The sequence below is a fragment of the Urocampus carinirostris genome, chromosome 12 (assembly GCF_059441175.1).
Source record: "Urocampus carinirostris isolate Australia breed hairy pipefish chromosome 12, RoL_Ucar_1.0, whole genome shotgun sequence".
Classification (NCBI taxonomy): Eukaryota; Metazoa; Chordata; class Actinopteri; order Syngnathiformes; family Syngnathidae; genus Urocampus; species Urocampus carinirostris.
Window position 1 is genome coordinate 33,038,492 of NC_142360.1, and position 13,949 is coordinate 33,052,440.

Genomic DNA, 13,949 nt, shown 5'->3' on the forward strand with positions numbered 1-13,949 from the left:
GCTCACTGTTGTTTCAAGCGTTGCTCACCGACTTTGTGTGAATGCTCAGACCCGTGGAAAATTAGAGGGAACATTGTACCCAGGTACTTTGATTTATTCCAATGTCTCCCAGTACTTCTTCCGAGATCTCTCATTGCATCTATTGATTGGTTTAAACATTTTTTGGGCTGGAAAACGAGCCAGAACAAGCTAAACTTTATTACAACGAAACAGGACGGTGGGCGGACTGGGTCTTCCCAATTTCCGCCGTTACACATAAAATAACACTGGTTTTCTGCATCGCACTTGCTCGACATCGCTCACAGCGTTGGCATTTGGTAGTGTATTGGTTCCTAATTCCAAGTTTACCACTAAGACAGTGGTCATACACACATTCATTATATGGTCTCAAATCGGGCGACACTTCGGTTGGTTGTCATTGCCGAAGGTGACGTCCATCTGCAATAATTACCTATTCACACTAGCTATCTGTATCCTGCCTGATTCCGTTTCCAGTATTGATCCTTTATCCCTGGATTCCCGCTCGTCCCGGCTACCGACTTGTTCCGATCTCCGACCACGCTCCGTCTCCCGTCCCGCCTGCCCGACTTGATCCGATATCGGACCACGCTCTGTCTCCCGTCCCGGCTGCTGGATACAGATAATGGATGGATGGAATGTTTTTATGTAGTGGGAAACCTGATGGGGCCCCACTTCACTTGGACCCTAACCTGATTTTATTGCGACCTTTAGGGGAGGCAAGCCATAGAGTAACAAATAACACACATATAAAATGAATTGTCTTTTCAAATACTCTTTCTAAAATCAACAGTTTTCCCAGGTATCGGTCATAGAGAACATTTTAAGGTTATAATTGTAAACGTCTCACTTTGTTTTGAAAATCACTAACCGGATGAGCAATGGGAATCCCAACTCTTTGTCGAGAACCGGATTTTTTGGCTCTGCTCACTAAGAAGAGCCGTCTCTTGTGGCTCCCAAACGGCTTTTCAGATTTGTTACCCTTTAATCCAGGGGTGTCAAACAGGCGGCCCGCTGGCCGGATCATGCCCGCTAAGGGATTGAATCCGGCCTGCAAGACAACACTCAGAGAAGCGCAAGAGAAAAATGAGCTGCAGGTTAAAATATGTCCAGCCAGGTGCCCCTCACAAAGACACTGTACTTTTATTTATTTCTCTCTCTCTCTTCCACCCTTTTTCTCTCACTCTCTGTGTCTCTCTTTTTCTTTTTACCTTGTTTTTCTCCCTTTTCCTTTTTTTCCTTTTTTTCTCTTTTGTCTCTCTCTTTTGATTTCCACTTCCTTCTTTTCTCTCCTACTTTCCTTCAAATTTTCTTTGGATTTCTTTTTTTTCTCTCTTCTCCCCTCTCTAACTATTTTTATCTATTTTGTTTCTCACATTCTCTCTCTCTCTCTCTCTTTCTCCCTTTCTTTGTCCTATCCTCTCACCTTTTCTCTCGCTCTCTTCCTCTTATGTATTTGTCTCTAATCTACTAATCCGGCCCCTGAGAGAATGTTTGTTCTATTTTGTGGCCCCCGAGTTAAAATAAGTTAGACACCCCTGCTTTAATCCATATAGCCCACAGCATTCCCAATTAATATGTAAAACTATGCATGGAATAATTTAGAGAAAGTGGAAAATAAGCACACAAACAAAACATAAAAGGAAAAGAAGAAGTCAAAGCAACAAAGAAGAGAGGAAGAATAAAGAAAAGGTCAAGGACAAAAGAAAAAAATTATATAAAAGATAATTTGGGAATTTTTCTTTAATGGGTAGATTCCCAATAACAATGTCACATTGTGCACAAAGCAGATTATTCGGCCGGCTCTTAATTGGTAGGGAGCCGGTCTTTGAAGTGAGCGACGGCTCATGGAGCCGTTACGTGCGCGAACGATACATCACTCCTTCAAAATATTATATGGGCTATCCGGCTAGCTAGCTGGCAAGGTGTCGAAAACGCCTCTCTTGACAAAAATAACTCTATTGACAATTTATAGATTATTTATAATAATTTACTCGTTATGTCGGGGAACATAAAGGATAAAGAAGCGTATTTAAGAATGAACTATCTTTACCAGGTGAGGAGAAGCATTTAGAAATAGGTAGCCGCTAATTGCTGGTAGGCTATGAAGTCGTCTAATAGTATTTTTTTGTTCTTATTTTTGACAGGCTGCACATTGCGTTTTAGCTCAAGACCCAGAAAATGTGGAGTTGGCTCGTTTTTACTGTTCTACTCAGCGAACAATCGCAAAGCGTCTTGTTCTACGACAGTAAGGAAGCTAGCCTAAAATAAACGTTTTCTTGTGAAAGTTTGAAAATGATGTCAGCTGCTTCCGGTAAAGTATTATCTATCTCAAGCATGCGATTTGTGGCAATACAATTTAAATAATAACCATTATTATTACATATACCCATATAGGAATAATTCTAAACAATACACATTTCACAATACAACCCCACTGAAAAACACCCGACCTCATTTATTGTTTTACAGAATTTGATTCACTTATAATTCAAATGCACTGCTTTTCCAGTTAGACTACATTGACACTCCATAAACCATGCCATCAAACTGAGATCCATCCATCCATTATCTGCACTGCTTATCCTCAGTAGGGTCACGGGGGTGCTGGAGCCCATCCCAGCTGTCTTCAGGCAGTGGGCAGGGGACACCCCGAACTGGTTGCCATACAGTCGCAGGGCACACAGGGACAGACAATTCGCTCGCTCATTCACACCTAGGGACAATTTGGACCGGCCAATTAACCTGACATGCATGTTTTTGAAATGTGGGAAGAAATCGGAGTGCCCGGAGGAAACCCACGCAAGCACGGGGAGAACATGCAAACTCCACACCGGAGGTTCGATCTCATGACCTTAGAACTGTGCAGCACATGCGCTAACCACTGCGCCTCCGTGCTGCCCATCAAACTAAGTTCATTTTAAATATGAAAGGTTTCATCCCTCATATAAACCTTACCTTACCTTAACAGAAATTATGACTTTTCCTTTTTTTTTTTCGCTAAAGTCCAAAGATATCGAAACGATAAAATATATGATATTATTGTATCTTAAACTTTCATTTTCTTTTCTCTAGAGATCCATCCGTGAAAAGAACAATATGCAAGAAGTGTTCCTCTCTGCTTATCCCTGGTTTGACTGCTACTACCAGACAACGTAAGCTGCATTTTTCATTCTCTTACCACGTGAAGGTATGTACAGGGATCAGAATTTTCCGCGGATCCGCGGATTTCCGCTGTTTTTGAACCCCAAAGGCATTCCGACTTTTTCACTTTTTCTCTTGCGTAGCAAACAAATTCAAAATCCGACTGTCTCACTCTTTCCTTTATTGCTCTGGCGCACCCTGGCGGCCGTTAGAAAAATTGGCCGCATTGATGCTCAAGCTGCAGGGACTGAACTGCATTTGAACTTATCTTGCAGTATTTACAAAAAAATCAGTTATGTGGGCAAATTATTTTAATCTTCTAAAAATGTTACTTAAATGATAAATATAAGCATGGTTTTGGACAAGTAAATTGCCTAAAACCCAGGAGCTTGGGGGGGTGGCGGGGGGCGGGGGCGGTTGGCTCCGCCCTGCTTTATTCCTGGACCCTGGCTATTTCAGCTGAAAATGAAAATCTCCATTCTGATCCCTGTATGTAGTTGGAATATTTTTTAACTATAGTAACTTAAATTACGGCTGCAATTTTGGCAGGGAAAAGGGGCAAGAGGCGCTTCACTGTGCAGCGCTGTCTCACCTGTAATCAGAGCAAGACTCTTCTGAACGTGGCCGATTACTGCTTGTGGCAGGACCGCCCCGAGGCTGATGCTGAGCTACAGAATCAACTCGGTAATACACATTTTTCTCTTTTACAGCAGACCCTTAGAATACGGTACCCAGAGTTAAAATTCTCCTTTAGTATTGCGAAGCACAGAAATAGACGCTTCCAATTCTATACAAACTTGCTTTCTTATATCTACGGACCTCTGCTTCATCAGTTCCTCGTGAAAGAGTTTTTTTTTTTTTTTTCAAATGCAGGTGAAATTCTCTGTTAAAAAAAAACGCCTGAGTAAAAAAATGTCTATAAGCATGTTATTTTACCTCCTTATTTCACATTTGTTATTATTGCATAAACACAAACATAGACTAAGTTACACAGAAAAAAATAAACACTCTCCAAATGTGTATTTTTTTTTCTGAGTACGACTTGACAATTTTATTTTTCAACTCAAGGATACAGCTGGAAGTGTGAATTTCCCTACGGGGATGAATGAAGTATCTATCTATCATTCTGATTTACAAACCACTATTTTATTGCATGCACAGAGCATGTTATAAATTTTCTGTCCACATGATGAAATAATAGTGAAAATTATTCATCTTGAAGCCCTTAGGTGTGTGTTCCCTTCAGGGCGTGACTGCTTTATGGGGCATTATTTTGCCATCACTAGACAAGTCTAAGGTATTGGACAAAGTGCCTTAAACAAAACGTTAAAACTGATTGGGAAACATGACACTGGACTATGTGAGGACCGTCAGAAGGGAGAATCATGTACAAAAACAATGCAAGATGTAGGAAAATGCAGAGGGAGAAGATGAAGAAGGGGACAGTAGAAGGAGTAAAGGACTTATCACTAAAATGATTTTTGAACTTAAGTTATAAGCCTTACCACTGGATACTTTTACAATTTATAAGGAGTATTGGAGCTTTTGATAGACTGTGAGAACAGAGACAAATATCTAATGATAGGGGTTTTTACCGCACCATAGTGATGGATGCTAACCTCCGTCAAACTTGAAGATGCTAAAGAGAGTAACAAAAACATAACGATGGAAACAAATATTGTGATTATCACAAAATACGAAGAATGCGCACGAATGCATAGCCATAACCAATCGCTACTTATATTAAAAATAAGGAAGTGATTAAAGCGCGGAAATCTTCAAAGGGCAAGACTCTCCCAAGTGGAATTTGTACAATTGGTTTCATTATTCCTCCGCAGTCGCTGTCTCCTCCTCTCCTCTGACTCCGCCCGTTACTCAACTAGACTCGCACAAGTCACGCCACACCAAAGGTAAATTAAATGTCCTTTTTCAAATGCACATGCAGTAATCCCTCGTTTCTCACAGAGGTTGCGTTCCATAAACATCCTGCAATAGTAAAAACCAGCAAAATAGAAACCTTTCTTAATTTCTTTATCAAATACTCAAGAACAAACCCGATATACAGGCTTTACTATTTGTTTAACACGTAAAAGTACTGTACTTTATAAAGCTTTTGTTTTTGTTTTTTTACAAATAACGTCTGTACTGTCAAATTTTATTTTATGAATAATCTTTCCTTTTTATGGCACAACTGAATTTGACTTTAAATAATACTTTCTTGGCATTATGTGGATGTTATGGAATATTGTATTTACCTTCTAGTTGGCAACCCAAAAAAGCCACGTTGGACACAAAAAGGCCATTTTGGACCAGAGAGACCCTAAAAATATGTCTGAAATGGCAAACAATAAATAACCTTATTTATATCAGGTTATTTTATATAATGCCTTCTAAAAAGGAAACACATACTGTATCTATCTATTAAGTAGAGAAACCCTGATAAGTAAACTGCGATACACAAAGGGATTACTGTATATTTATTTACAATGTTATTAAATCATATGCATGTATACAGTGATGCCTCTACATACAAGATTAATCTGTTTCTGGATGATAGTTGTATCTAGAATTGCTTGTATAGTGAGCGACTTTTCCAGATTCATAATAATTGAAAGCTAACTAATTCGTTCCTGGCCTCCCAAAAGCATTCAAGTTAACTCTAAATAGTTATAAAACACAACTTTCCGAACAATGAAAAACTATTCAAATAGTAAATGAAAATAGGAATTTACGATCGACTGATATGGGTTTTTTAACGCCGATACCGATTATTACTATCAAGAGGCAGCCGAGATCTGATATTTGTGTGAAGTGTGAAGCACATTGTAAAGCGCTTTGGGAGGTCTTCATTGACTTGAAAAGCGCTATATAAAGTCAGACCATTTACCATATTTGGAGCCGAAATGAATTTCCTGTAAAAGCTTAAAAAAATGGCATAAGACATTTTTGATGATGCAAAAAGAAACAAAGAACATTTGTGATAAATTTAAATAAAACTTTTAATAGCTCTCTGAAACAATTTACAGCAAATAAATTATAATTTCAACACAAATAACATGACTAATCTTTCACTTCAACTAAAAGTGCAGGAGAGAAGGAGCGAGAGAGAACATAACTTGGTTTCAAAGCAGAGCTCTCGCTGCTCCTCTTAGCCAGGTTTAAATATATTCAATCGGCCAATTCAATTGATAAAAAAGCCGATACCGATATCTGTCAAATTCCCAAATATCGGTGCTGATAATCGTCCCGGCCGATAATCGGTCGACCTCTAATAAGAATACAGTAATAAGGTAAATAAGATGATGCTACCGCAAATTCCGGACTATAAGCCGCTACTTTTTCCCAAATGTTCAGCCCTGCGGCTTTTTCAGTGAAGCGGCCAATTAATGTTATTTTTCTAATGGCCACCAGCGGCACTCGAGTACAAAAGGTAACATTTAGACCGGTGGAATTGTGCGCCCAGGTAGTCTGCATCCTCTTAATTTATGTTCGAATTGTCCGTATGACAGAGGACAGAGGCTCGTTCCGATTATGAGGAAGACGCCCTTGATAGCGACAGATATAAGGAGAAAGACTAAGACGGTTTACCGTGAATTTCGCAATTGCGATACGGCTTTTTTTAACAGCTACGCTTTGTGTGTTGCGAGCGTGTTAGGAGTAGCGTGGTGGTACCTTTCACAGGCACGGTTTGGGATGAAAGTTATATTATTATTATTAAAGCTTTGAAAACTCTCTCGGTGTATCGTCTTTCTTTGTAAATATGTGTAACAATGTATAATATGTACTTGCAACTGTATATTTTTGTAATGTATTTATTTTAGAGACTTATTGTGATATGTTTTCTACGAGCGAATCAAAAAGAAGGGGCGGAGCAAACGCGGGCTGACTGGAAGTGGGGTGAAGCTGAGTTAAATCTCTTTGTTGTTGCAGCGGACAATAGTGGATATATATTTTTCCCACCCTTAACTTTGGAAATATACATTTTTTTCGTTGGATTACTTTCAATGGGACCTGGACTTTAAAGGTTTGCATTAAATTCTAACTACCGATATCATTTTCCGTTTATGTTGCCGATTGTGGTGGATGGATTGCGTACTATATTTGCAGTTTCGATCGCAGCACCTAAGGTCAGGTTTGGGATAAGCTTGTGACTGTGTTACATGTTTAAATGTTGGCGCATGCGGCTTATATACAGGTGCGGTCTATAGTCCGGATTTTATGGGTAACTTGACTTTCAGGCCACGCCGCAAGCCAAAGGTGTTATGTACCCAGTGGTTGGGTTTGGGTTCCGAGAGCTGTTTTAAAGACCTAAATTGCTCGTATCTCGAGCGGCTTGTATGTAGCGGTATCACTGCATTACACATCGGTAGTACTTATTATATACTATTTTGTCAATGTTTTTATCATGAATACCAGGGTTTAGGAAGGCATTAGCTAATAGCCATAGGTGTCTATCCACAGCTACACAGTCATTTCACTTTAGGATCCCCACCTCTGACTGGAATAATGCCATATCTTTGGGTCGTACTTTATTTTGAAGTTGATCCCTGCATTTCAATCAATATTACTCGTAGAGTTGTTGAAAAAAAATCAATCGAGACGTATATGTGCAGTAGGAAAAGTACCTGTTTGTTGATTTCCATCCACAGATAAAAAGGCATCTGGTAAAAATCAGCCAATAAAGAGGGAACCGGAGTGGACTGATAAATCTAAGCTGCCAAGCACAAGTACTCCCACCACACAGCAAGCACCTCCACAGAAAGTTATGAGAGTAGAATGATGCGTTCACATTTTTATTTCTTGCAGCACAACTGAAAAAAAGAAATTTGTTTTCATTCAGTACACATAAAAAACGTTTTTCTTCCACACATTTTAATGTGCATTTCCTTCTTTTTTTGCTAAAACGTTGATTCCCCACTTAAGCCCAACATATAATTAGAAACAAAAAAACAGCCAACATTTTTGGGGACATTTTGAAGCTTGTCTGATGTAGTTTGAAGGGGTGAATTGTAAAAAAATAAAAAAATAAAAAAATAAACCGAATAAACTGAGCCTGCTTTATTTTTTCTTTGCTTTGTCACCTTTCTGCGCCCGGAAACGTGTCTTTTGAGAATAGAGCAGGTTCTTGGAAAAGATTCTTGGGATGTGCCCCATGTACAAGAGGAGGGCCACAATCATTCCTGCAAATGCATGAAATATAAAATCACTTTTGATTGGCTTTGGCTGTTTATAAAAGCCTCAATAAGTCAAGTAAAAAAAAAAAAATCTCTGTTTACCTGTGATGGGGCCCAACCAGTAAACCAGCGCGTATTCTGCAAATGTGAACCCGGAACAGTGGAAAGTCAGCCCATAAGCTAGCGAGGGATTCACGTAAGCGGAGGTGTAATTTTTGCCTGCGAACAAGGGGAAATAACGTTGCACTTTCATTGCACTGTCTTCTTATGTAATGTTCCAAGTTTTCCATAATATAAATATCTAGCTGTTTTATTTTGTGTCATGCTTTATTCACAAATGTTTTTAACAGTAACTTTTGACGAATGGAAATCATTTTTTTGAAGAATCTGTTTTCTTGATCCTGGTTATAGGTGTGTGAGGTTGTGCGCGAATGGGTAAAGTGTGAAGTATATTGTGAAGGACTTTGGAGTTCTTCAGCGACTGAGTAAAAGCGCTACACAAATGCAATCCATTTAGCGCCTACCATTTGTTTTCTTCTTTGGTACATATTTACTGATTTATAGAATTTAAAATGTTTGAAAAAAAGGTATTTTACCTTATCATTTTCTAAATGGCTGACATGTTTTCCTGACTTGGGTAATCTAAAATAATTGATTTTTTGTGATTTGTAACTTTAAAAAGTGTGTGTTTTGAAAACAGAACACAAGTTTGCTTTCTTCAAGAGAAAATAATTACACTTTTAAAAAATGCCTTCTATTTAAAGAAAAAAAAACTTGTATAAAAATCGCTCAAATAGGTTTTTTTTTTAAATCTCATGTAATCTCTATTCAAAGCCCGTGTGTATAATATTTGACCACTTGATGGCACTATAGAACCAAAACCAGTGCCACAGAGCACCGCGTAAAGGCAAGTTGCTAGACTAACCTCAGGTAGGGATTCCACAATGTTAAAGAAATACAAATTCCTCGACCAATGCTTTTTTTGATCAAAATAAAAAATGGTATGATAGTTTGCCTAGTATTAAATCAATGTTTTTTTAATTTTACTGAACGAAAGTTTTTTTGTACAACTAGGGGGCATAAATCACTTCTTGTCACTAATAGCGCAAAGGGCACCCAGTTTGATATGCCTTTCTAAAATAACTTAGCAATTTATTACTATGCTGTTACTGTGATGTTACCAGGTTAAGTATTGGAATTACGGTTAAATAGACTCAGTCAACCACTAAGAATATTCATTTTACCAGAAAATAACAATGACCCAGCACTGGTAAGATATTTTCAGAACCTTGGTGCCCATAGGCGCCATGATGGAGACCCTTTCACCAAATATTACACACTGTCCTTTTGACTTAAAGCACCAATGTGTAATATTTGACCACTTGATGGCATTGTGTTGTCTGGTACAAGCGTGGGCCAGTGACAAATGGCACAGCGTGTCTGCAGGATGTCGGACAAACATGGCGCGGACGCAAGTAAGGATTCCATGGTGTAAAAGGAATACAATTTCCTTGACCTATGATTTTTTTATTTCAATTAGTATTGGTATGATAGCTCACATATGTTTGCCTAATATTCAGATCAATGTTTTTGTTTTTTACTGGATGAAATTTTTTTTTTATACTACTAGGATGCACTAAACATTACACTCTGTCCCTTTAAGGTGGATGAATTTTCGCTCAAAAGTGTGGCTTTTGGAATTATATTTATGATTGTCTTTAATGTCATTGATATAATTTTATCCTCAAATACTGTAATCCCTCTTTTTTTGCAACTAATGGAGACTAAAACCCCTTGGCAAAGTAGCCTCTCACTCCCCATTTTTAACATGTGACCGAGGATAATGGATCGTGGCCAAAGCAGTGCAGTTCATTTTAGGCAGAAATACGGTAACTGCAAAAAAGAGCCACCGGGCTCGACAAAAGTGCGTGCAGCTATATATGATTGGGGATAATGGATCACGGAATAGTTTTCAACTCGCTGAGGGCACGAAGCGCAAAGTAGCAAGGGATTACTTTATATGCAATTTTGAATAGAAAATTGATTTTAAAACTAAAATACATGTTTTTTCCCAACTACTAAAATATTTTTAAATTGCTGTACCACCACAACATTTCAAATACTCCAAAACATGTACAGTTTGAGGTTTTAATCTTCGAAAGCTTATAAAGTACAAGTGAACTTGAAAAACTAAAACTGTCCTTAATACTAAAACGTTTAAAAACGTGATCCATTTCCTGTCCCTTAAAAGTGCTATGAAAGGGAGCTTCTATGTCACTATTAACAAGTGTTTCATGATGTTTTTCTCCTTTTGACTGGAATTTCCAGCAATGCAGTAATTCTTTCCCTGTCTACCACTAAGGGTACTTGAGAAGTACCGGTCTAAATAAAAGACCCCGCCCCCAGGTGCATACCAACGTGAGACAGAAAGGTGAGGAGTAGGGCTCCGACAGGCACCCGGATGAATGCCGTCCTCCGACTGAGAAAGAGCTGCAGCAGATGAAAGAGGAGCGCGCAGACCCCCTCCGTGAAGAAACCCTGCAGGGGTGAGACCAGCAGTGACGTGCTGCACTCCCTGGCCATCAGATTCTTGATCAAGTGCATGTCGCTCATCTCCAAATTCCAATAGTACTCTGCCGCCAATATGGCCAGGTGGGCCCCCAGGAAGTGGGACCCCACAGCCAGTACTGTGGCGAGTGGCCCCGCGTCCAGCTGAAGGAAGCGCCGGATGCTCACGCCGGGGTTCCCTGACGAGTCGCCGCAGGCGGCACCGTGCACCAGCAGCACCGCCGCCAAAATAGTAAGGGTCACGTCCGGGCCCAAGCCCCCGGCCCATTCGCCCACCTCCACGATGGTTTGCACCTCCAGGCGGCACGCCGTCAGCGCGAACGACGACGACAACTCGGACAGGAAGGCGAGCGCCGGCCATTTTTTCTGCGGCATCCGGAGAAAAGCGCCCAAAATCACGCACGCCAGGAAATAACCCAGCGAGGCATTGAGTCCCGACATGTCTGCGGAAGGTTCTGTGGATTGTGACGACGTGGCGCTTGAAAAGACCGACGCTTGTTATCAGGGGCGGCGTGGCCCCTAACACCTGCCAAAGTACACACGGGACTTTTTGCAAGGTCAGGTCATCAAAGTTGTCCTATGGCGGCTGAACACATTTTTCTACAATAAATCCTGTATGCTTATTTTTAATACATAGCTGTCAACCTCAGCCAATTTTATCCCTTATTAATGATTGTAATTCTCCTTATTAAGCAACAATAAACTTTACAAACACAACAAATCACCTCTTTACCCGCAGCAAGACCGACTATGCAGAACAGGGGTCTGAAAATGGATTTTCTTGGGGGCTGGGCAAGGTTGGACCACGTCAGGTTTGATCAAAATACCGTATTTTCCGCACTATAAGGCGCTTTACTGTGCATATGACAATAAACACTTTGAATTGAATTTAGTTCAAAAATAGACTCATCACAGAAACATCAAGATCGTTTTAAAACAAGATACCGCGAAAATATAAAGCCGCATAGCTCACCTAAGTTCTCTTGCAGCCATCACGTTCAATAATGATACGTAACCATGGTCTTCTTACAACCGTGAGTGTAGTAAATCCAGGAGAGTAAAATATTTACAAATACAGAATAGTAAAAAAATATTTTCTCTATGCCGTAGTGCAACCCAACGTGTGATTCACATTCATCTTTTTCGGCCAATTGCAGGCTTTGTTTCGCCCCTTTAGCCTATGCGAGCCTGTAAATGATAAAAAAGATCCGCCCCCTTTATCTCCGAATAACTTTAGCCAATAGTGACTGATTCAAATGATGATTGACACATTGGTTAGGAAATGAAACGCCGGTATATAAATCCCAGCATACACCGCGGACTACTTCGCCTTGGGGGGGAAAATCTAGTCGGCGGCTGCTTGCCTTAGTTGCAAGACTTTGCGACTTAATATTGATCCATATATAAGGCGCACTGTATTATAAGGCGCATGGTCAGCTTTTGAAAAAAATGAAGGCTTTTACGTGCGCCTTATAATGGAAAATATGGTAGATCACTTTCAAATATCTTTTAGGAATAACATGAAAAAAAAAGAAAATATTGAAAAATTGTAAGAATATCAATACGCAATAAAACACCAGATCTGGAGAATCATTCTTGTAATTCATATTCTGAAAAATGTGCTTAGCCTTTAATTGTCTGAACATGGCTTCTTGCTAAATAATTTATCAACTTCTGTGACGTAGGAGGAAACAATTTCAGCCACGATTTGTTTTATGACTACGGTCAAGCAGATAAAACGCGTTATATGCGAGAGGCATTCACTGTCCTTCACATAATAAGTAAACAAAATCAAAACATGAAGATATGTCACATTAATAATTCCCTACACACCACTTAACCCTTAGGTGCATGACATACCAGTATTATCTGCCACGATTGGGGTCAAATATTAGTGGGGGGATATCTATAGATACAATGGCACCTTGCCGGTTTTATGAGGAATACCTGGAATATGAAATTATTACATACCTGTCGACCTGTTCGGTTTTGCCGCACAAAGTACGTTTTTTATGCATTTTAAGACGAAATATGTACGGAAAAACGCAAATTTGTCAATCGCATGCGTCTGCCCCCTGGGGATTTCCCATCATGCATCATTTGGAAAGAAAAATATGGTGTACGATTATTTTGTATTTTGAAAATGAAAAAGAAATGATCTGCATTTATATAGCGCTTTTCAAGTCAATGACTTCCCAAAGCGCTTTACAATGTGCTCTACATTTCCCAATAGCGGCCTTGCAGCCATGTGAGGCGCTAACCTGCTTATTGGGGGTATTAGGGGTTCAGTGTCTTACCCAAGGACACTTCGACATGCAACACGGACGAGCTGGGATTCGAATTGGGATCCCTTGATCACAAGACGAGCGCTCTACCTCCTGAACTACTGCTGCCCTGCCTACTGTCGGAAAATACAACATTATATTACAACTTTTAGTTTTGTTAAGATTTTAAAAAATAACAACCCATGGAGTCATTTTTGACCTCACTTATGCATCCACGGGTTAAATATGGTCTGATGTGTTGAACATATTTTAAAGTTGCTTTTAAGTTTATGTGGTTTTTCACTGGTAGGCAATAAGTTCTTCATTACTGTGGAACTCTGTTCAGGTAGCAGTTTAAAAATAGTTTAATGTGTAAACGCACATATCGCTCACATTTCAAGATTCAACTAAAAATCTTAATTTCCTGATTTTTTGAAAAGTGGGATTGCATTTGTAATGTGTTTTAAAAACACCAGTGTGAAACTTTTGACCACTGCATGGCAATGTTGTCTAATGCGAATGAAAACCAGTGTCACTAAGGACAGCATTGCATCAGGATCCCAGACAAACATGGCCTCTAGGTAGGGATTACACTATGTAGAACAGGGGTGTCAAACTCATTTTAACTCGGGGGGCCACACGATAGAACAAACATTCTGTCGGGGGCCAGACTAGTAGATTAAAGAGAAAGAAAAAGAGAGACAAAGAAATAAGAGAAAGAGGAAGGGAAAAGGAGAGAGGGCGGGACAAAGAAAGAGAGAGAGGGAGAGAGCATGAGAAA

At 39.7% G+C, this 13,949-nt stretch overlaps 2 protein-coding genes across 3 annotated transcripts; one reads left to right on the plus strand and one right to left on the minus strand.

Annotated features, from left to right (window-relative positions):
• Positions 1-1,894: 1,894 nt before the first annotated feature.
• rpp21 (ribonuclease P subunit p21) lies at positions 1,895-8,030 on the plus strand. 2 transcript variants are annotated; one of them, XM_088349942.1, is made up of 6 exons: positions 1,895-2,074; positions 2,166-2,266; positions 3,094-3,173; positions 3,712-3,846; positions 5,001-5,072; positions 7,812-8,030. In XM_088349942.1, the coding sequence occupies exons 1-6, from the start codon at positions 2,018-2,020 to the stop codon at positions 7,940-7,942; spliced, it is 576 nt and encodes a 191-aa protein (XP_088206068.1). In that variant the 5' UTR covers positions 1,895-2,017; the 3' UTR covers positions 7,943-8,030. The 2 variants fall into 2 exon arrangements, with proteins under 2 accessions (XP_088206068.1, XP_088206069.1); XM_088349943.1 differs by lacking the exon at positions 5,001-5,072.
• aqp12 (aquaporin 12) lies at positions 7,940-11,421 on the minus strand. The gene is made up of 3 exons (XM_088349941.1): positions 10,751-11,421; positions 8,439-8,555; positions 7,940-8,342 (listed from the first exon to the last, which is right to left on the minus strand). The coding sequence occupies exons 1-3, from the start codon at positions 11,343-11,345 to the stop codon at positions 8,221-8,223; spliced, it is 834 nt and encodes a 277-aa protein (XP_088206067.1). The 5' UTR covers positions 11,346-11,421; the 3' UTR covers positions 7,940-8,220.
• Between the last annotated feature and the right edge of the window lie 2,528 nt (positions 11,422-13,949).

Coding starts and splice junctions, on each gene's coding strand:
- rpp21 (XM_088349942.1), top strand. CDS start 2,018: ATGTCGGGGAACATAAAGGATAAAGAAGCGTATTTAAGAATGAACTAT. Junction 2,267..3,093: donor AAGCGTCTTGTTCTACGACA/GTAAGGAAGCTA, acceptor TCTTTTCTCTAG/AGATCCATCCGTGAAAAGAA. Junction 5,073..7,811: donor CAAGTCACGCCACACCAAAG/GTAAATTAAATG, acceptor TTCCATCCACAG/ATAAAAAGGCATCTGGTAAA.
- aqp12 (XM_088349941.1), bottom strand. CDS start 11,345: ATGTCGGGACTCAATGCCTCGCTGGGTTATTTCCTGGCGTGCGTGATT. Junction 8,556..10,750: donor CACCTTTCTGTCTCACGTTG/GTATGCACCTGG, acceptor CCTTGTTCGCAG/GCAAAAATTACACCTCCGCT. Junction 8,343..8,438: donor CTGGTTGGGCCCCATCACAG/GTAAACAGAGAT, acceptor ATGCATTTGCAG/GAATGATTGTGGCCCTCCTC.